The 21,557-nt window shown below is 42.7% G+C and overlaps 2 protein-coding genes across 5 annotated transcripts; one reads left to right on the top strand and one right to left on the bottom strand.

Annotated features, from left to right (window-relative positions):
- Nucleotides 1-1,107: 1,107 nt before the first annotated feature.
- Nucleotides 1,108-3,772, bottom strand: LOC147900722 (pentatricopeptide repeat-containing protein DOT4, chloroplastic-like). The gene has a single exon (XM_087375985.1). The coding sequence runs from the start codon at nt 3,474-3,476 to the stop codon at nt 1,506-1,508; it is 1,971 nt and encodes a 656-aa protein (XP_087232111.1). The 5' UTR covers nt 3,477-3,772; the 3' UTR covers nt 1,108-1,505.
- A 1,386-nt stretch (nt 3,773-5,158) lies between these two features.
- Nucleotides 5,159-8,259, top strand: LOC147900721 (ribonucleoside-diphosphate reductase large subunit-like). 4 transcript variants are annotated; one of them, XM_087376014.1, is made up of 6 exons: nt 5,159-5,987; nt 7,338-7,396; nt 7,592-7,684; nt 7,772-7,839; nt 7,942-7,968; nt 8,146-8,259. In XM_087376014.1, exons 2-6 carry the CDS (start codon nt 7,373-7,375, stop codon nt 8,156-8,158), a joined length of 225 nt encoding a protein of 74 aa, XP_087232140.1. In that variant the 5' UTR covers nt 5,159-5,987; nt 7,338-7,372; the 3' UTR covers nt 8,159-8,259. The 4 variants fall into 4 exon arrangements, with proteins under 4 accessions (XP_087232140.1, XP_087232139.1, XP_087232138.1 ...); XM_087376013.1 differs by having other exon boundaries at nt 6,542-7,396; XM_087376012.1 differs by having other exon boundaries at nt 6,473-7,396.
- Nucleotides 8,260-21,557: the final 13,298 nt, after the last annotated feature.

Genomic DNA, 21,557 nt, shown 5'->3' with positions numbered 1-21,557 from the left:
GGAACGAAACTTGCTCCCATCGGCTCACTGAGAACTGAACCCCTGGGCCCCTTTTATAGACTCGGGCCCCAAGCGCCAAAAATAGCGAAGACCTCAAACTGGTTCGTACCCTTGCCACTCAACCCGAGAATCAAGCCTGCCTAGCTCTAAGCCTCCCCAGGCTACCTGAGCTAGTCTTGTGTACCCAGTACACGTCAGATACCAATCCGTGTTTTCTCCAGCACCCTGCTGTGATTTGTATTGCTCCCTTGGAGCCATTTTTCTGCCCACCATCCGGTGGATGAATATACTCTCTCTCTCTGTCTATACTTGCTGTTATTTCTGAGTGTGTGTTTGTTGCATCTGTGATCATCTATCTGAGTTGAGTGTGTAAGAGATGGAGAGATCTTGGGTGGAGGATTGAGTGATTCATTTCCTCTTCATTTCTAACAATAGTGCCTTAACTATCTCTCCACCAAGATTGCCCCCAAGATTGCTCTAAATGTACTGAGAGTATTGTCTCAAGGCAAGAATATGTAACCCTAAGTTAAACTGTCTCAAGGTAAGGATACATAACCCTAAGTTATGTGACCTTAGTAACACCAGCCACGTTGTGTCTATACGTGGATATAACAGGGACGCCCTCTACGGACAAAGATTGGGACATCATTTATGTAGTAGTCGACAACCTTAACATACAAGCTCATTTCATCCCCACCGAGACACGGTATTTAGAATCTCAAGTTGATTGGAAGTTCTTCCACTACCGTCCATCTCTTTTCCTCTTCCAGTTTCCCTCTTTATTACAGACAGAAGACGTGGAAAGAGTGAGACAGAGATGATTGAAATAAAATCAAAGCTTTCTTGATCAAGCAATTATTTCATATTAATGATCAAAAAGTTGCCCTATAGCACAATGTGGGCTCAAAATTTCTCAAAAACAGTCTACGCTAACCTTCTATAAGATTCAATCAGGATAAAATTTGCAATGGTGACAGAATATGAAATTTACACAAAACCCCTGGTTAAGGGCACTTGCAATCAAGGTATTATTGAGACAGAGTACAAAAGACTGAGTCTTGAACAATGAAACAAACCTGTCTTTGTATGGATGTACCAACAGGCACGGAGCACACAAGACTGGGCATTCTACAAGCCTTGAACAGTGAACCTGGCCTCCCCTTGCATAATGTACCAAGGGCAGTTGTCGCCTCAGTGAAATCCTCTAATTATATATTTTTAAGGAGCATCTTTGATGGTACTTATGGATTGAATGTACTTACGAAGCCTTCTGTACAAATAGACTCCCTGAAATCGTTTGGAGGACATCTTTGAAGCTTCTAGAAGCTTCCAAAAATTACCTTAGACTTGTACGAAGGATTTCAAAAAATCTGCTATAAGGATACCCCTTTATCCAGATGCAAATGTGAAAAGCTCCTTTGCTGAGATTGGTCTATGTGAGGAGTTTGGGGAAAGCAAGATGGTACAGTCTGTTAATGCAGTTACTGGGTCTAGAGACCCCAAAACTAAGGACAACTTCCGATTGTAGAACTAAACCTTTTCCCTCCCACCAAAGCTTCACTTTTGCTTCTGTCAGCTGCGGCATATAGATTTGTTAAAATTGTGTATGGAGCAGTGTTATTTGGATCCATCACAAAAACATGCTCTGCAATACGTTCTCCCCGCTTCACATCAGCCTTGTATCTGCAGGCACCAAGCACTGACCTCATAGACACTGCGCTCTGCTGGACTGGCATGCTGTGAACCAAGGCCTCAGCCTCATCCAGGCGTCCAGCCCTCCCAAGAAGGTCAATAATACAGTTATAGTGATCTGCAATTGGCACAAGGCCATAATCCTGTCTCATGGACATTAAAAATTGACAAGCCTCATCAACGAGACCAGCATGGCTGCATGCAGATAATATGCTTACAAAGCTGATTTTGTCTGGTATTATTTTTCCCAAGCGCATAAGGTCAAAGAGTCTAAGCGCCTCCTTGCCTTCCCCATGCTGAGCGTATGCTGCAAGCATGGCATTCCAAGAAACTATGTCTCTCTCAGGCATCTTGTCAAACAACTGCCGTGCCCTGTCCAGGATGCCGCACTTTCCATACATATTGACAAGGGCATTCCCAACCACAACATTTGACTGAAAATTACTACCGACTATCTTTGCATGCAGTCGAATCCCTTCGTCAAGGGCTGCCTTGCAAGGACATGTAGAAAGAATGCTGGTAAAAGTAACCTCGTTTGGCATTGCTCCTTCGAGCTGCATCTGACTAAGCAGTTGGAGCCCTTTCTTAGAATATTTAAACTGGGCATAAGCTGCAGCCATAGCATTCCAAGAAACTAGGTCTCGCTGAGACATCATCTCAAATGTTCTCTGTGCACTGTCTAGGCTGCTGCACTTCCAGTACATGTTGACGAGGGCATTCCCAAGAAATAAATCTAAATCTATCCTACTTATCACAACCCGAGCATGCATCTGCTTGCCTTCAGCCAGATCCGTGTGACTCCGACAAGCAGAAATAATGCTCAAAAAAGTGACATTGTTTGGCATCATTCCCTCCTCCTGCATCTGTTCCAAGAGTGAGAATGCCATTTTACCCTCCCCATGCTGAGCACATGCTGAAACCATGGCATTCCAAGAAATTGTGTTTCGCTCAGACATTTTGTCAAACAACCTCCGTGCATTTTCCAGGCTGCCACACTTGCCATACATGTTGACAAGTGCGGTGCACACAATAACATCTGAGATAATTTCAGAAGCTGTGATGGATGCATGCATCCGCAAGCCCTCACTTAAGGCAGCCTCGCAAGCACACGCATCAAAAGTGCTAATGAACGTGACCTTGTTGGCAAGTGTACTCTCATGCTTCATTCGGGCAAACAGTTTAAGGGCTTGTTTTCCTTCCCCATTCTGGCCATGCATGGAAATCACGGCATTCCATGAAACCACATTGTGTTCATGCATGCTGTAAAAAGCCTTTACAGCACCTTTTAAGCTGCCACACTTGCCATACATGCTGATTAGGGCATTCCCTAGCTCTAAAACTGAATGCAATCCACTCCCTAAAATGAGCGAGTGTATTTGCTTGCCTTCAATTAGACAAACCTCTCGGGCACATGCAGACAGAAGGATGACAAAAGTAACCTTATCAGGCAGATAACCTTCGTGCAGCATTCTTTTAAAGAGACGAATGGCCTTCCTGCCTTGTCCATTTCGGGCATGAGATGAAATTAAAAGATTCCACCGGTAGGTACTCTGCTCAGGCATTTCCTCACGAAAATTGTCTGCAGCGTTGCCATACTTGCCGTAAATCCTCGCAAAGGTATTCCCTGCAAACGATAATTGTTTGAAATTTCTTCTCTTCATCCAGGCTACCAATTGCTGAGATGCCTGGCAACGGCCCTTTCTGCTAAATTTGCTCATATAGTGGAACGGATTTACTGCTGATGCACAAATGGGCTCGAATCTGAAAATTCCAACAGTAGACATGTCGCTGATGCAGTCTTGCCAGAAACGCGAATGCGGCTTGGCGAGCTGCACACTGTGGGAACCCTAGAGAGAAAGCAGCTCCAAGGCAGAGCATACGAGCAAGTGCCACGCCCAGGACGATCGCAGGACACCTAAATGCCGTAAATATTATCACAGAGAACTACAGTCTAACTTTGAGATCCTTTTGCATTTCTGGAACGAAGGAGATTAAAATTTGTGAAGTCTGAGTAAGCATCGCGTGAAGGAATGTCTACGCAGTTCGATCACTGGCAGGAAACCAAGTTGGGTGGTACCTTTGACGCTAGCTGGATCCCTTCATCTTCTTTCTGGCAATCGAAATGAATCCCATATCCATCTGTTTCAGTCCTTCATTCCTGTGATCATATCTCGGATGAAAAGCTCCTTCTTCTTCTATCTATCTCGATTACCGATTTATGTTTCTTCCTTCTTCTTCTTCTTCTTCTATCTTCTATCTATTACTTAACGATTTATGTTTAGGCAGGTAGCATTGTGGGATGAAATGAAATAGTTCCTTCTCGTTGAGCCACGTGTAATAATTTTATTAATTAATTCAAATTTTGTGAATGGCAAGAAATGTCTCACATCAGACCGATGCATCTACCAACCGTTTTGTCTCCATCCTTAGTTGTAGATCAAAACGTTTCCGTCTTCTTTCGTCTCCATCGTTAGTTGTTGCAGATCTTCGAGTTTATTCTCTCCCTTCTTTCTTCACTATCGCATTACGTCTGTCTTCAAAATGCATGGTTTTTGTGGTAATCTCCCATCAATCAGGCTATATTTAGACTTCTTTCCCAATTTTCGTTTCCCTGCAAAGCAAGCTTCAATTCTCTCTGCATTCCTTCGCTCTTGATGACACACACACACAGAGAGGGCTGGCAAGCATAGGCAGCTTGGCTATGGCGATCGCGAGCAGCCCACTGATCCCCTTCCCGTCCTCTTTTGTATAACGACCGCCACCCCACCGATCCCGGCTTCCCTTCTTCCGTCGGTCCCAATCCCACCTTGCTCTGCAAATTCCAAATCCAATTGGAATGGGCCATTGGAGATGATGAGGAGCAGGTCGCCCTTAAGCTGCTCCCCAGCCCCAGCTCATGGTCACTCTCTGCCTCACGAGAGGAAGTGCAGGTTCACCTTGAATACCTTGAATTGGTGTCCCTTGCTCTGCAAATTCCAAATCCAATTGGATTGGTCCTTCGGATATGATGAGGAGCAAGTCGCCCTTAAGCTCCAGTCCTAGCTCATGATCACCCTCCCCCTGCCTCACGAGAGGAACTGCAGGTTCACCTTGAATACCTTGAATTGGTGTCCCTTGCTCACCTGGATAACAATGTTAAGAAATGAGAAACCTTTAAGGCGATCTCCATCAGCACGACTGTAGGCTCGATCCCTCAAGGCGATGGGTGGGATGTGTTGACAAGATTGATGGGTTCGGGTGCTTCCGAAAGGAGTTTATCACAGAACAGATTCTTGGATATATGCAGCATTGGCAATCGCTGGCAGTGTTTAATTTATCTGGATGTTCTCTTATGGTGTATTTTAGTCCACCAACTTTCGCATAATATCCTAGTTAAGCATCGAAGGGGCACAAAGACAGAGTAGGCAAGTCGAAAGACAAGCTTGTGCGGTAGAATTGAATGAGCTTACCGTGAGAGAGTAAAACTTATTCGTTTCCTTCCTTTACTCTTTGATCCACACCATGTATATTGTCACTAAGCAAGCTTGTGGCGGTAGGATTGAATGAGCTTACCGTGAGAGAGTAAAACTTATTCGTTTCCTTCCTTTACTCTTTGATCCACACCATGTATATTGTCACTAAGCGAGATGGTTGCCTCTCTTTGATGATACCTACTTGCTTTGAGACAGACACTGTCCATCGACATCTCCCATCTTCCAATGCTTAAGAAAATATATCTGTCCTTCCGCTAAAATTGGGCCAACTCGAACATTTGCAAGTGGATCACAACATGCTTGTATCCGTTCCAGGTGAGTTTCTTGTCTTTGTCCACTCAAACAAATTTTTATTCTTGTATAATAGATTCGGAGGTGGTGCTCTTTCAGTGTGTTTTGCTACGGGCAATTAGTAAATTATTGAGCAACTCCACTATTCCAGTCTCAATTATAGCTAAGGCCATTTGGAAGGGGCACAAAGACAGAGCAGGCAAGTCGAAAGACAAGCTTGTGGCGGTAGGATTGAATGAGCTTACCGTGAGAGAGTAAAACTTATTCGTTTCCTTCCTTTACTCTTTGATCCACACCATGTATATTGTCACTAAGCAAGATGGTTGCCAAGAATCCGTTCACTTCGACAAAATCACTGCTTGCCTTAAGAGGTTGAGCTAGGGCTTGTTGGACATGGAGCACTATGATCCTGATCAAGTTGCTCAGAAAGTATGTGATGGAGTTTATAAGGGTGTCACCACCAGTTAGTTCGATGAGCTCGTTGCCAAAACAGCAACTGCATCGACTGCCAAGCATCCCGACTATGCTATTGTAAGAACCTATCCTTTCCTGTCGCGCATTGATTTGGCTCATTTTGTTTTTCCACACTCTTGATTAATGCTCTTCTTTCCAAAAAAAATTTGTAGCTGGCGGCCAGGATTGCAATATCTAACCTCCACAAGAACACTAAGAAGTCATTCTTCGAAACATCAGTAGCATCTTGGCCTGCTTTTGCATTTTGCATTCTTTTCATGCTGCTTCGGCTAAGTTTGTTCTCAATTGTGCTAAGACTCTACTGCCTCAAACGATTACTTGCCTAGGGTAAAGATTATGTTTAGCCATGTCAATGAGCGGTCAAATTTACCAGCTTCTCTAATTGCGGACGATGTTTATGACATTGTTATGAATGTAATCTAAAGCTGATGAAATTATGATGTCCATGTCTTCCTTGGAGTCATATCACTTTTGATTGATTGATTGATCTTTTTTGTGAAAAAGCTTCTCTGTTGAGTCATACATGGACTTTTTGCTTGTAGAATTTTGTTCGCCTCGATATCGAGATAGTTTATGACCGAGACTTCGTTTATGACTACTTTGCATTCAAGACCTTGGAGAGAGATTACCTCTCAAAGGTCAATGGAAGGGTGGTTGAGAGGCCTCAGGATATGCTTATGAGGGTATCTATAGGCATTCATAACGAGGATATCGAAGCAGCTATTAAGACTTATCATATGATATCCCAGTGCTGGTTTACTTAGACCCGCTCTTTTCAATGGTGGAATGCCAAGGCTCAGGTATTCTCTAGCCTATGGCCTGATGAACGTGCATGCAATCTCTCTTTGTGTGTAGTGATGTATTAAAGACTGGAAAATAATACAAGCTTGTATGTGTAGCTCAACAGTTGTTTCCTACTTTGTATGAAAGAAGACAGTATAGAAGGTATTTATGACACAGTGTGCTATCATTAGCAAGTCGACAGGAGGAATTGGGGTCTCTATCCATAGTACTCGTGCAATAAGCAGATACATCCGAGGAACCAATGGAACTTCGAATGGCATTGTGCCTATGCTTCAAGTATTTAATGATACTACCCACTATGTAGACCAAGGTGGAGGCAAAAGAAAGGGTATGGGGATTGCTTAAGACTATGCCTTAGAATCACATTGGGATATTATATATACATTTGACCCTTTTCAAAACAAAATTTACACATGCATGTGATGGTAGGTGCATTTGCAATTTATCTGGAACCATGGCATGCATATATTTTTGATTGGTTGGATTTGAGGAAAAATCATGGAAAGGTAAGAGTGAGTCTCGTTTTTTGAAATAGGGCCCACACTGGTAATTGTATTGTGTGATTGGAGCATGGCATCTTCTTATGTGGAATACCTTTAACAGGAAGAAAGTAGTGCACATGATTTATTTTATGGGTTATGGATTCCAGACTTGTTCATCATGTGTGTTCAGATAACGGACCTTGGTCTTTGTTTTTCCCTAATGAAGCTCCATAATTGACAGACTGCTGGGGTGAAAAGTTTGAAAACCTTTATACCCAGTATGAGAGAGAGGTGGGTGTACTGTCAGTGCTTGATATGCTGGGGATGCATTCTGTTTAAAGCGCTTCTTTGATAAATCAGAGATTGCCCTTGCAGGGGAAGGCAAAGAAGGTAATCCAAGCTCAGAAGTTATGGTTTGCAATTTTGGAATCACGAGTCAAAACAGGCAATCCTTATATGATCTTTAAGGTCTGCATTACTCCAACCTGAAACTAGCCATTCTCCAGTTTTTATGGCAGGCATTTTGTTCAAAGTATTTTCTCTGTTTGTCTGCAGGACTCTTCCACTAGTCAAATATTATTATGGCTATATACCTCTAACATCTACAGCAAAAGAGTGCTGAGGTTAATGTTTACATTGCCAATGCCCGTTGATTGTGTCCTGCTTGGAATTTGTAAAATGTCATTTGAGCTTACGAATCATCTTTGTGGAATTTTTTTTTGCAGTGGAGAGTTTGTGGTGGTGACGCTAAGGTAAGAAGAAAGTGCCTATCTCACATCAAACCATTTGGTTTCTGTAGGCAAGAGAACTGCCTATCTCATGTTGAATTGTTTCGTCTCCATCTCACACCAAACTATTTCATCTCCATACTTGTGCTAGAGGTCTTCGTTCGCTTTTCCTAATCGCCCCTACCTAATACCTAATGGCAGGCCAAAAACATAGGAATTCGATGATGAAAATGTGATATTGGTATGAGTTTTGCAAAACGATACGATCAACTACACAGATGCTAGAAAATCAGAAGTAGGCTCCTTTATCCAGCAGAATGGCTCTCTCTGATCTACTAAGATAAATCGATTTGAAGCCAGGATTGCATGGCAACCACAAGAATATCGAATCAATTATTTTGCCGATCGGTAGACAACACGAAGGAAACAAGGGTTGGCTTTGGCAGTACCGCATATGTGGTAGAACAGTTTTGCTGCTTAGGACTTGTTCAACCCTCTAGTGAGATTATTGGAGGAAATGTGGTGTGCTGGCTGCCGATTGAATTGCTCATGCAGGGATCTGAGAAAACGTGGACAAGGATCAAAGAAATGAAGGGCGAAAGCCTAAGGAAGGGCTGGGGTGGGATGAAAAAATGCGTACTGGCGCATGGAAGATGAAATCTTGTCGATTGATTGCATCTGCATCCAGTGTGGATATAGCAACCTATGACTGTACAGAGAATGCAGATCACGTAACAAAAGGGACCAAATGTAAAGCTTGTCGAAAAGCTTCAAACTTAGGCCGTGAAAGAGTCTTAGTGAATAGATCTGCCAAGTCGTCCTTAGTGGGAACATAAGACAACTTGATGTCACCACTGACCATCTCTCTCTGACATAATGATAATGGACCTCAATGTGCTTTGTGCGAGCATGAAACACTGGATTTCGTGCTATAGCCAAAGCACTCTTACTATTATTATGGATGACGGTAGGAGCTGTCTGACCAATCAGAAGATCTGCAAGTAATTTCCGTAGCCAAACACACTCAACTGTAGCTGTGAAAGCTGCCCTATACTCAGCTTCACAACTAGATGTGGCAACTATAGCCTGCTTCTTGCTAAACCATGAGATGCATGAAGAACCAAGCATAAAACAATTGCCACTGTGGGATCTGCATGTATCCTGGCAACCAGCCCAATCACTATCAGTGAACCCATGCATGATAAGTGAAGTATCAGCCCTGTAGAGAAGGCCCAAGTATTGCGTGCCTTTGATGTACCTGAAGACACGTTTCACTGCATGCCAATGGTGATGAGTGGGACTGTGCATGTATCTGCTCAACTGAGAAACCACATACTGCAAGTCCGGCCGAGTATGGCACAAATAAAGCAAGCAACCAACTGCCTGCTGATAGGAGGTAGCATCACATGGACCATTGCCATCTTCAGCAGAGAAATGAAAACCAGTCTCTAATGGGGTGGAGACAGGCTTACAATCCTCCATTTGAAATCTCTGTAGAAGCTGCCCAATATACTGTGACATCACAATTCCCCCCTCAGATCGAGCAAATTGAATGCCCAAAATCCTGCTGTAATTCCCACTCGAAATCTGCAATTTTCTCGGGATGTGGCCCAAAGAATCATATCATCCACATAGAGGATCAAAATCAGCAAATCTGCCCCCCTCTTGCGGATATATGAAGTCACCTCTGTAGGACTATTCTGAAAGCCAAGGCTGAGCAAGTGAGTGTGATCCTATCATACCAAGCCCTGGGTGCCTGCTGCAATCCATATAAGGCTTTCTTAAGCTGGCATACCTTGCGTTCAGGCCCTTCAATGTCAAAGCCTAGAGGTTGAGCAACATAGACTTCCTCTGCCAAAAGACCATTGAGAAATGCTGTCTTTATATCCAACTGATGCACCTCCCAATTATTGTGGATAGCCAAGGCAATAACACATCTAATGGTGGTGATGCGTGAAGTGGGAGCAAAGGTCTTCTCATAATCAATGCCCTCTTTCTGAGCATAGCCTTTGGCCACAAGACGGGCTTTGTACCTATCAACTGAACCATCAGCTTTTCTTTTCACCTTGTAGACCCACTTAGTCCCTACTACATGTTTGCTTGCAGGCAAGTCACATAACTCCCATGTTTTGTTTGCATGAATGGAGTCCAATTCATCCTGCATGGCTGTCATCCACAATTCATTTGAGAGGGCATCTCTGTGACAAACAGGCTCCTCATCACATGCTGTAGCAATCAATGCATGAGCAACCGAGTTTGCCAAATCTCTTTTGGCTGTAGCTCTCGTACCTGGCCATTTCCATAATGGTCTTATTCTTTCTCTTAGCAACTCCATTCTGCTGAGGAGTGTAAGGCACTGTACACTCATGATGAATACCACGGGCTGCCATATAATCATTAAATTTCTTTGACATATATTCACCACCTCTACTTGATCTCATGTGAGCAATCTTCAAGCCTGAATCATTTTTAGCCAAGGCAATGAAATGCTTGAAGTAGGTAAACACCTCTAACTTGGACTTCAATGCAAAGGTCCAAGTGTACCTGGTAAAGTCGTCAATGAATGTCACAAAATAATAGAAGCCTCCAACTGAAGCAGCCCGCATGGACCACACACATCACAGTGAATCAGGAATAGCTTGCGTGATGCCCCAACTCTACCATCTTTAGGTATGGCATAGTGGTGCATCTTGCCAAGCAAGCAAGCTTCACATACATGCTTATGAGGCATCTGCATCTGTGGCATATCCTCAACCATTGTAGGCAACCTTACCAAGGCATTAAAGTTGAGATGCCCAAACCTCTCATGCCACAAATAAGTGTTAGGCAAAACATCTGCATCAACTACATGAGCATCATGAGCTGAACTGTCACTGCATCTATCATATGCATCCAGGCTGTACAAGCCTTCCTGAAGAGTACCAGTCAATACAATAGCATCGGCATGACTCAAGTCATAGACTGCACACCTATGCCCATCAAACACAATCCGAAATCCACATGTAGCTATGGCTGAAATAGAAATCAGATTTTTCCGTATGCCTGGCACATACAAGACATTCTCCAGAGTGATAACATTGCCTGCAACTGATGTAACAGCCACCTGCCCAATGCCCTTAACCACATATGATGCATTGTTGGCACATGTCACGGAACCCTTCTTTGGGGCATCAACAAGAGAAGTAAACAAACTTTTACAGGAGGTAATGTGCTTAGACTGTCAAAGAACCATGTAGAAGCTGAAGCTGCCATACAAGCATCTGAACCTGTATCATGCACTAAAGGATTGTAATGACATTGGACAATGAATCCCTAAGACTGCTCTCTGGCAAAATTAGCATGCTCATGTGTGTATGATGGAATGTAATGCTCAGTCCTTCTTCGATTCCCCAGAATCATCATCTTGAGGGAAGGCCTACTTTATGATGTTGATCTTGAGGGAAGGTGTTGAGAGTTCACGCTCAACATCATGTGATCATGTGTGCATAGCACCATCACGTGATCATATGTGCATAGCACTAACCTTATAGAGTGCTATAAAGGAAAGGGTTAGATCCCCTAACCCTAACCCTAAAAGGGTTTGTATATATTCTATTTTTTCAACTAAATCTAGTGTACAGTTAGTCATTTGTGGTGTGCTCTCTAACTGTGCCCTCTCTCCTCATCTCCACTCTTCTCCTCTCCCCTCTTCATATTTTGTCATGGTATCAGAGCATGGTTCTGCCTTCCGCTGAGGCATTGTGATTCTTGAGAGTGTGAGAGAGATTGTGAGATTGAGAGGTTTCTATCTTTCATTCCGTTGATGAAAGATTTCCGCTCATTGGAAGAGTTTTCAGTCCATTTCCTCCATTTCCATTCTTTGAGAGTTCACATTCCGTTATGAGATATATTCCTTGAGAGATTTCATTTCTTCTTATGATAGTTTGCTCTTTAGGGAGAGAGAGACTAGTAAGAGCCTAGTTATTCACTTGGAGTTGCTGTGGGGATTGTCAATTCTCTGTTTTCTTGTTCGCTCTTTACGCATCGCACGTTCCAGGCTTCTCTAGCAAGAAGGTTGGCCTTTATGAGGGTGATGCAGTCTTCGTAAGCTTTGAGTCGATCATAGATCGATAAGCAGATGACTCCACACAACCAGTCGACCAGACAGACAAGCACACAGCGCTACATCAAGCAAGGGCTCTACTCCGAAGGCGCATCTATCCTCTACAACGACTTTCAACAGCTACTTTGTCACTCTGCAATGATGTCAGACGTCCCCTTGTAGGTGACTAATTGAGCTTGTTTTGACTTTCCTCGAGGAGACCGTACCCAAACATCTGTCGAAGTAAGGCCTCGCCTTCAAAAATACGCCGTGGGCTCTTCTCATCAAGAGAGAGGAATCTCGGCCTCGCCAAAGGCTATGGCAATGGTAGCAGCTCTGATGAGAAGATGAAGAAGAAAAGGTGAGAGGAGTCGTGAGGACGGGGGCCTGTTGGCTTAGCACCGAACTACCTTCAGCAGCTCCTTTGAGGGGCGCACCTACCTACGATCTCCATTCGAGATCTCCTGCACGTGCGATTCGCGCTTCCACAACAGCTTGGTAGTAGATCTCCAGCCTCCGAAGGCTCCTCGATGACCAGCACCAAGCCTACAGTGCACTGCTAGTGCACTGCTACGACGCCAGTCCACAACGCCTCCAACACCCTCTCCAACAAAGCGGACAACTCCTCTATAGCCCACCCGACGTGCATCGGCCGACCAACAGCAACGGAGCCAGCCATCGGTGCGGTGTTTGAGTGCTGGAGCCTCCAGCTGCCCCATTTCGGACGCGAGCCTCTCCTCGACAGCCTCCACATTCTGCAGCCAAGTGCGCAACTCGGACACCTGCCACTTGAGGGCGTCAACCAGTAATGAAGAAGATGATGGAATCCCAAAGATTCTATCAGAATCTTTCAAAGATTTTGGTGCCCAGTAGTTAAACACGTGGCAGATAGGATAGAACCAGGGTCCGGTGAAGATGACCTTGGGTTAACTGGTTGATCCATAGTTGGACACATGGCACCTTATCTTCAAGTGCCACATCATCTTATCTGACACATCAGCAGCCCCATGAGGCTACCACATCATCGATCACCACATCATCGACTGCCACACCATCATCGATAGCCACATCAATAGGCCACATCACCACAGTGCCACATCATCACTGCATGTGACTCACAGTGACACATCATCATTGAGCACCATTTGCACTCCTTTTGCCCCTCCACCTAGATCAAGTCATATCTCTTGATCTAGGAAGAATTTGAGTCTACAAACGCTTCTGCCAGCAGTGCAACCTCTCCATCTTCTCATTTTTCGCCACCAGCCTCTGCACAGTGTCCTTCAAACGTCTTTCTTCCTGCGAGCTCCAGCAGCTCCTGTGCCTCGCTATACAAGCAAGCCCAACTTTAAGCTCCATCGACCAGCGTTGCACGATCCTTTTGCATTGATAAGCCACGAGAACGCATCCCAATAGCAGCTCCCGGCATGCAATGTCCACGACAACTTGGGACAACGGACTCCGAGAGCTCCGTCAACACTCCAGTGCCGAGCGCCTAGCGACTAGCACCCCGCAAAGGCTCCCCTACACGAAACGAACAATGCCATATGCTGGCTCGCCTCCATCGACAAAAGCCTCTCCAACAAAGCCTATCCGTCCACCAGGGCATCATCACCGTCGGCTCAGCCTCGCTCTGCAGACGACTTCGTCGACGGAATCTTCAAAGATTCTAGAGCATCGTAAAGATTTCGGCTGACCACGTAGCGACACGTGTAGCTATCTTATCCTCTGCCACGTGGCACCCTTATCCACAATGTCATGTCATCGGCCACATAAGTAGGCCACGTCAGTTGACACGTCAGCATTGCCACATCACCTTGCTGACATCATCTGTGCCACCTCAGCACTACCACCTCAGCAGTCCAGTCAGCACTGACCCTCTGCAGGCACAGTCCCTTGCCAGGCACACTGTGCACACACTGCATGTGCACAATCCTGCCACGTCAGCACAGAGCTTCACAGGCACACCTCTTGCTAGGCACAGTGCCACATCATCACTGCATGTGACTCATAGTGACACATCATCATTGAGCACATTTGCACTCCTTTTGTCCCTCCACCTAGATCAAGTCATATCTCTTGATCCAGGAAGAATTTGAGGGTGCTCCAAAAAGGAAAGTCACTTCTTTTTTCATGCTCTACGCGCTCGTCACATCATCCGCACATTTCGGTGCAAGTTACACTCACATTTGAGCCTCACCGACAAAACCACTTCCTTCACGCACATTTGCCTCTACATCGATGCATCTGACCCAGCACTTAAAAAGAACAAAAGAAAAGGAATTATTTGCTATTCTTTCATCGATCGACGGTTGGTTTGGATCTAGATCAGAGTAGACTAGATCGCCATAGAGGGGACGCTTTGAATTTTTCCAAGTTGCCAATCTAAGCCATGCCCGAAAGCAGTGCCACAGCAGCTCAGACGGTCTACTAGGGAAAGCAGACTACCAGCTAGATTGACATATGCTCAGAAAGGCAAAGCAATTCAGGTGGAAACTACCAACTATGCTCTTATGACTACCATCATGGCTACAGAAGAGCCAGTGTACTTCGAAGATGTAGTAGACAAGCCAAAATGGCAAACTGCTATGAATGAAGAAATGGATGCTTTGTATAAGAACAAAACTTGGGAATTATGCGACCTTCCACCAGGAAAGAAGGCCATAGCAAACAAATGGGTATACAAAGTGAAGTACAATCCAGATGGCAGTATTCAAAGATATAGAGCCAGATTAGTTGCAAAAGGATTTGCACAACAATATGGTCAAGACTATAATGAGACTTATGCTCCAGTAGCAAAGATGGATTCCATACGATTCTTGATATCACTAGCGACACTTAGTAAATGGAATGTGTATCAGCTCGATGTCAAGAATGCATTTCTCAATGGTTATCTAGACAAGGAAGTCTACGTGCAACAACCAGCAGGTTATGTTGAACCAGGAAAGGAGAATAAGGTTTGCCATCTCAAGAAAAGTCTCTACGGCTTAAAGCAAGCACCCAGAAGTTGGTACAGTAGAATTGACTAGTATTTTGCTGATCTGGGTTACATGAAATCCAATGTAGATCATACTCTCTACTACAAAGTTCAAGGGGAAGACATTACTATTGCACTTTTGTGCGTAGATGATCTGATTGTGACAGGAAGCAAGGATAGCTTCATCAGAAAATTGAAACAAGACTTATCTACAGAGTTCGACATGAAAGATCTTGGACTTATGCACTATTGTCTTGGAATTGAGTTTTGGAGAGATTCAGATAGCACATTCATGAGTGAGCTCAAGTATGTTGATAGTCTCCTGAAGAAGTTTCATATGGTAGATTGCAAGATTGCAGCCACTCCCATGGAACAGAAAAGATTCAGAAAAGCCTACAGTCAATGACAGATACTACAGGCAACTCATCGGATCTCTTATATATCTGACAATCACACGGCCAGATATTTGTTATGCAGTAAGCTCACTAGCACAATTTATGGCAAATCCAAAATAGTCTCATTGGAATGCAGCCAAATGAGTCTTGAGATACATCAGAGGAACAAGACAGTTTGGGATAGAATACAGAGGAAGTCATCCATGGTTGCATGGATACTGTGACAGTGACTATGCCGGAGATCATGAGACCGGGAGATCGACACAAGGATATGCATTTTTCCTTGGTCAAGGTTCTATATCATGGTTGTCAAACAAACAGCCAACTGTTTCTTTGTCTTCGACTGAAGCAGAATATAGAGCACTCACTACAGGTGCATGTGAGGCTATATGGCTCAGAAGACTATTGTTAGAAACAGATTACTTTGATGAGTCAAAGCCAACAACAATATACTGTGATAATCAATCGGCTCAAGCATTGGCCAAAAATCCAATATATCACTCCAGGACAAAGCACATTGATGTCAGAGAGCACTTCATCAAAGAAAGAGTGTTACTTGGTGACATCACACTGCAGCATTGTGATAGCAAAGAAAATGTTGCAGACATCTTTACCAAACCACTCGGTAAAGAGCTATTTGAGAAACACCAACTAGCTCTTGGTTTGACGCAGAGGAAGGACATTCCCATTAAAGGGGTGTGATGGAATGTAATGCTCAGTCCTTCTTCGATTCCCGAGAATCATCTTCTTGAGGGAAGGCCTACTTCATGATGTTGATCTTGAGGGAAGGTGTTGAGAGTTCACGCTCAACATCATGTGATCATGTGTGCATAGCACCATCACGTGATCATATGTGCATAGCACTAACCTTATAGAGTGCTATAAAGGAAAGGGTTAGATCTCCTAACCCTAACCCTAAAAGGGTTTGTATATATTCTATTTTTTTAACTAAATCTAGTGTACAGTTAGTCATTTGTGGTGTGCTCTCTAGCTGTGCCCTCTCTCCTCATCTCCACTCTTCTCCTCTCCCCTCTTCATATTTTGTCAGTGTTTGCATCAGTGCCAGAGGTAGTTGTGACTGAAAGTCTAGAGTCTTTCTTCTTCTTTTCAAAAGCAATTCTCTTCCTACATTCAGCAATTTCATGGCCCGGCTTCCTGCAATAATTGCACCTCTTTTTCTTCTTCTGATCACCCTGAGAGGATGAAGAAGAAGGCTGATTATTTGCTGTATTTTTAGGGACAGCTTTCTGAAATTTCCCCTTATTCCTATCATTGGCTGCAAATGCCTGATCTGAGTGCATATTGGCATTCCGATTCACACGGCTCTGCTCCACTTGCAATAGAAGTGCAACCAACTGAGCAAAGGAATAGTAGTTGGCTTTGCCCATGGCAACCAACCTCAAGGTAGTAGCAAAATCTTGGTAAGAGTCAGGCAACCCATCCAATGTGCCTGATACAATCTGTGAGTTAGGGATGTCCTCATCAATATTAGCCAATTGCTCCTTCAAATCTTGGATAGCTGTAAGATATGCATCCATGTTATCACCCTCATCCATATGAGTATCCTTCAACTGCTTGTGGAGATAGGCAACACGGACTCATTGCATACCTGATACAAAGAGGCAAGCTTATCCCAAGACTCCTTAGTAGCAGTGCATGATCTGATATGAGGGACAATACTCTTGATAAATAGAGCAATCAATGCCTGTGCCTTAGCATCACGGCCATCCCACTGTATCATCTCCTGAGTAGGAGGAATAAAGGCATCACAGGAAGAACCAGTGGATGTAACATCACTAGAAGAAGGTGTAGCCTGCCTGACAGTAGGCTCATTGCCATTCACTATGTTCCACAAATTCTTGGCCACCAAAACATGCTTCATCATGAATGACCACATAGGGTAGTTAACCCCATCAAGCTTGTCATCAGCACTGAAGGCCTCAAAGAAATCATCTTTGCCACCAGCCATATGCAAGCAGATGCACAAATCCAAGAATGACAAAGGCAAAGAACAAGAGCCTCAAGCTCTCAACTGCAAATATCAGTGACTGAATGTTTAAGCCTCAAGGCTTTTTCAAAGCACAAACTCAATTGAACAAGATCACTGCCAAAGTGTACTGCTGTCCACTTTTGGTACATCAAAAGCCAAGTCTAGAGGCACAAGGGCCTTGCTAACTGTGCAACTGACAGAACAGAAGCTTACCAGGTGAGCCTGTGGAAGAAAGATAGCAAATGTCCACCAAAGAATGACCAAATATCAGCCCAGAAGCTGAGAAAAGTCAATGACAAGCACACAGCTTTGGCATTTGTTGTATTTCCACAAGGTACTGCATCACTCTGATCAGTGCATGGAATTCAATTGGCCGCCTGCCCGTTTCCAATAAGAGGACTGAATAAGGGGTAGTTGCCTTGACTCCTAGATGTCTTCGTAGGACAGCTTTCTGCATTTTTTCAATCTCATTCCATGTGGAGAGAGAGATGCTGCCCCCCCATACTTCTACTCCATATAACACTGTTTGAACCACATATGCATCAAACAACATATTCTGAATCTTCTAGTTCCAGGTGTCAATGTGCCTACAGTCGTTTTCAAATTGATAGTACTTCCCCCAACCTGTATCAAGCCTTCTTTGTGCACATTGCCACCATCTGTGATCGGCTGGTATGTCAATTCCCAAATATTTAAAGGTATCAACATATTCAATGGGCAGCCCTCAAAGCTGATAACCAGGGGATGTTCAGGTCGGGTGGTGCATACTGCCATCATTTTGGTTTTGGCAGTGTTAACTTGCAGCCCACTTCCCGTGCAAAAGATCTGTAGTACCTATAATAGCTGATGCATGGAGTCATGGTCATTAGCGAAAAGAACCACGTCATCTGCATATAGGAGCAATAGTATTGTCCATAGCCCAAGCTTGGGCTCTTGTATCCCTTCTTCTACTGCAAATTCATTAATCAGTTCTTCTAGCTTGTCAATGCAGATTCCAAACAATGTGGGTGAAAGAGGGCAACCTTGTTTCACCCCCATATTACTTTGGAAGGCGATTGACAGTCCATTTTCTTGCCTGAGTCTGCATGATACCTTCTCGTATATGCGAGAGATGCCTACCCTTAGAGCAAGGACTCTAAGGTCTTGCATTCTTTTCCATAGGCCACCTCTCGGGACTCTATCAAATGCCTTCTTGAAATCTACAAAGCAACACAGAAGAGTTTCTCCTTTGAGCTTGCTCTCATCCATGAAGTGCAAAGTGCTATGTCCCAAATGCAAAGTACTATTTGTTAAACTCAAATTGCTATGTGCTAGATACAAATTGATATGAACCCAAGGAAGGGTACATTCCTTGGTCTTATAATTTTTAGAGAGGAAGTGTGCCAACTCTCCTCCCACACAATGTGTGGTTATGTGCTAAATGCAAAGTAGTATAAGCCTAATGCGAAGTGCTAATGCTATGTGCAAAATTAAAAATTCTTTGTGGCAAATGCAAATTGAAATGTACCCAAAGAAGGGCACATTCCTTGGTCTTAAAATTTTGGTGAGGAAGTGTGGTAACTATATCCCAAACTCAAATTGCTACATGCTATATGCAAAATCCTATGTGCAAAATACAAAATCATGCATTCCTAAATGCAAAGTACCATGTGCAAAATGCAAAGTGCTATGTTCTATATCCCAAACTCAAATTGTTCATGCTATATGAAAAATACTAAGTGCAAAATGCAAAATGATATGAACCGAAGGAAAGGCACGTTCCTTTGTATTATAATTTTTGGAGAGGAAATGTGCCAACTCTCCCCCCACACGAATGTGTGGTTAAGTTTATTTGTTTATGTGTTGGATACAAAGTGCTATGTCCTAAATGCAAAAATGCTAGTTGCTTAGTGCTATCTGCTATATGCAAAATACTATGTACAAAATACAAAATCATACTTTTCAAAAAACAAAGTACCATGTGCAAATTGCAAAGTGCTATGTTCTATATCCCAAACTCAAATTGCTACATACTATATGCAAAATTCTATGAGCAAAACGCAAAATGATATGAATGCAAGGAAGGGCACGTTCCTTCATCTTATAATTTTTGGAGAGGATGCTGACTCCCCCCCCACACGAATGTGTGGTTAAGTTTATTTGTTTATGTGTTGGATACAAAGTGCTATATGCTAAATACAAAAATGCTAGTTACTCAATGCTAAGTGCTAATTCTAAATGCAAAATGCTATGTATGAAATTCATAGTGCTATATCTCAAATTCAAATTGCTACCAAATATATACAAAGTGATAAATGAAAAGTGCTATATCCCAAATTCAAATAGCTACAAAATATATGCAAAATAATATATGCTAAACACAAACTCCTATGTACAAAAAGAAAGAGCTATTTACCATGTTCTATATTCGAAATGCTATATGCTACATTCAAATTGCTATATGCTATATTCAAATTGGTATCAACATAAACTAAAGATGTTATAAATTTTGTGTGAAAAATATGGTGTTAACAACCTTGATATTTTGTTTGCAGATTATTCGAATTGGTGAATTTCAAGTCATTTTTAACACTCTGATCTACAATAAGAAAATAAAGTAGGTGCTTCTACTTTAACATATAATTTACTTTACAAATATGAAAAGGTCACTTATTGAAAGGAGAGAACGTGCTTCCTACGTTAGCATAATAGAGAACAAGAAAAGACGATTACAACCAAGTTTCTCTTCATGGCTATTCATTGATAAATTTCTAAGAGAATGGAACCAAATTACTTCTCAATATATTTTGAAGATGCAATATTGTGTGTTTTATGGTAGAATAGGATTTAACACAGGTTCTTTTCCAAAGTTAAAATTAGTAATATCACTACTAGAATCAAGTATAACACCATATGACTTATTCAATACTTTCATAAGTTCGCATGTAGAAAATGGCCTAGGACATAGATAAAAAATGGCTTGTAAAGCATGCATAGATAGTCCATTCAGAAAGTTGTACTCGGTTCCCTATGATCCAGACTATTTACAGAATGTATTAGGTGCAGACATATTTCAAATGCAAATGCTTTCTATAATCGATATATCCCTAAACGTTTTTAAAGTTATTACATCTTTAGCCCATGATCATTTGCCCATGTGACATGCATACCTCATGCCCACAGGGCTGTCTCTCATGCCTCCCAATCCTATGTAGATACCATGGCCCTTTGCTCTCCTCATATTGGTAGCTTATATGTAAGACTATGAAACCCTCTACTCCAATAGGAATTTTGTAAATCTAAGCTCTTTGCAAGTTTCCAACATAATTGTAGATATTAGAAGCTACACTAGATGTTTCATTGTATATAGAAACAGGGCTAATGCTTCCTTTCATAGCTTTTCCCTCTTCATACAGTATGAGGATCATTAATGGATCTCAGCGCACCATATAGCTCAATGCACATATACCTAGAACAATGACCACCCAAGATGTTGATATGGCATGTTAGCCATTTTAACACTAATACCTAAATGAAAATTGCTATATACTAAATGCAAAGTTCTATATACCAAACTCAAATTGCTACATGCTATATGCAAAATACTATGTGCAAAATACAAAATCATACATTCCTAAATGCAAAGTACCATGTGCAAAATGCAAAGTGCTATGTTCTATGTCCCAAACTTAGTAAGTGCAAAATGCAAAATACTAAGTGCAAAATGCAAAATGATATGAACCCAAGGAAGGGCACATTCCTTGGCCTTATAATTTTTGGAGAGGAAATGTGCCAACTCTCCCCCCACACGAATGTGTGGTTAAGTTTATTAATTTATGTGTTCGATAAAAAGTGCTATGTGCTAAATGCAAAAATGTTGGTTACTCAATGCTATGTACTAAATGAAAAATACTATGTACAAAATACAAAATCATACAGTTCTAAAAACAAAGTACCATGTGCAAAATGCAAAGTGCTATGTTCTATATCCCAAACTCAAATTGCTACATACTATATGCAAAATACTATGTGCAAAATACAAAATGATATGAACCCAAGGAAGGGCACGTTCCTTGGTCTTACAATTTTTGGAGAGGAAATGTGCCGACTCTCCCCCCACATGAATGTGTGGTTAAGTTTATTAATTTATGTGTTCGATAAAAAGTGCTATGTGCTAAATGCAAAAATGCT

Source organism: Dipteris shenzhenensis, chromosome 6 (genome assembly GCF_047967505.1).
Source record: "Dipteris shenzhenensis isolate YYH24624 ecotype China chromosome 6, Dip_SZ_1.0, whole genome shotgun sequence".
Taxonomy (NCBI): domain Eukaryota; kingdom Viridiplantae; phylum Streptophyta; class Polypodiopsida; order Gleicheniales; family Dipteridaceae; genus Dipteris; species Dipteris shenzhenensis.
Note: the sequence above shows the minus strand (reverse complement) of the source record. Positions and strands in the feature narration are given on the sequence as shown.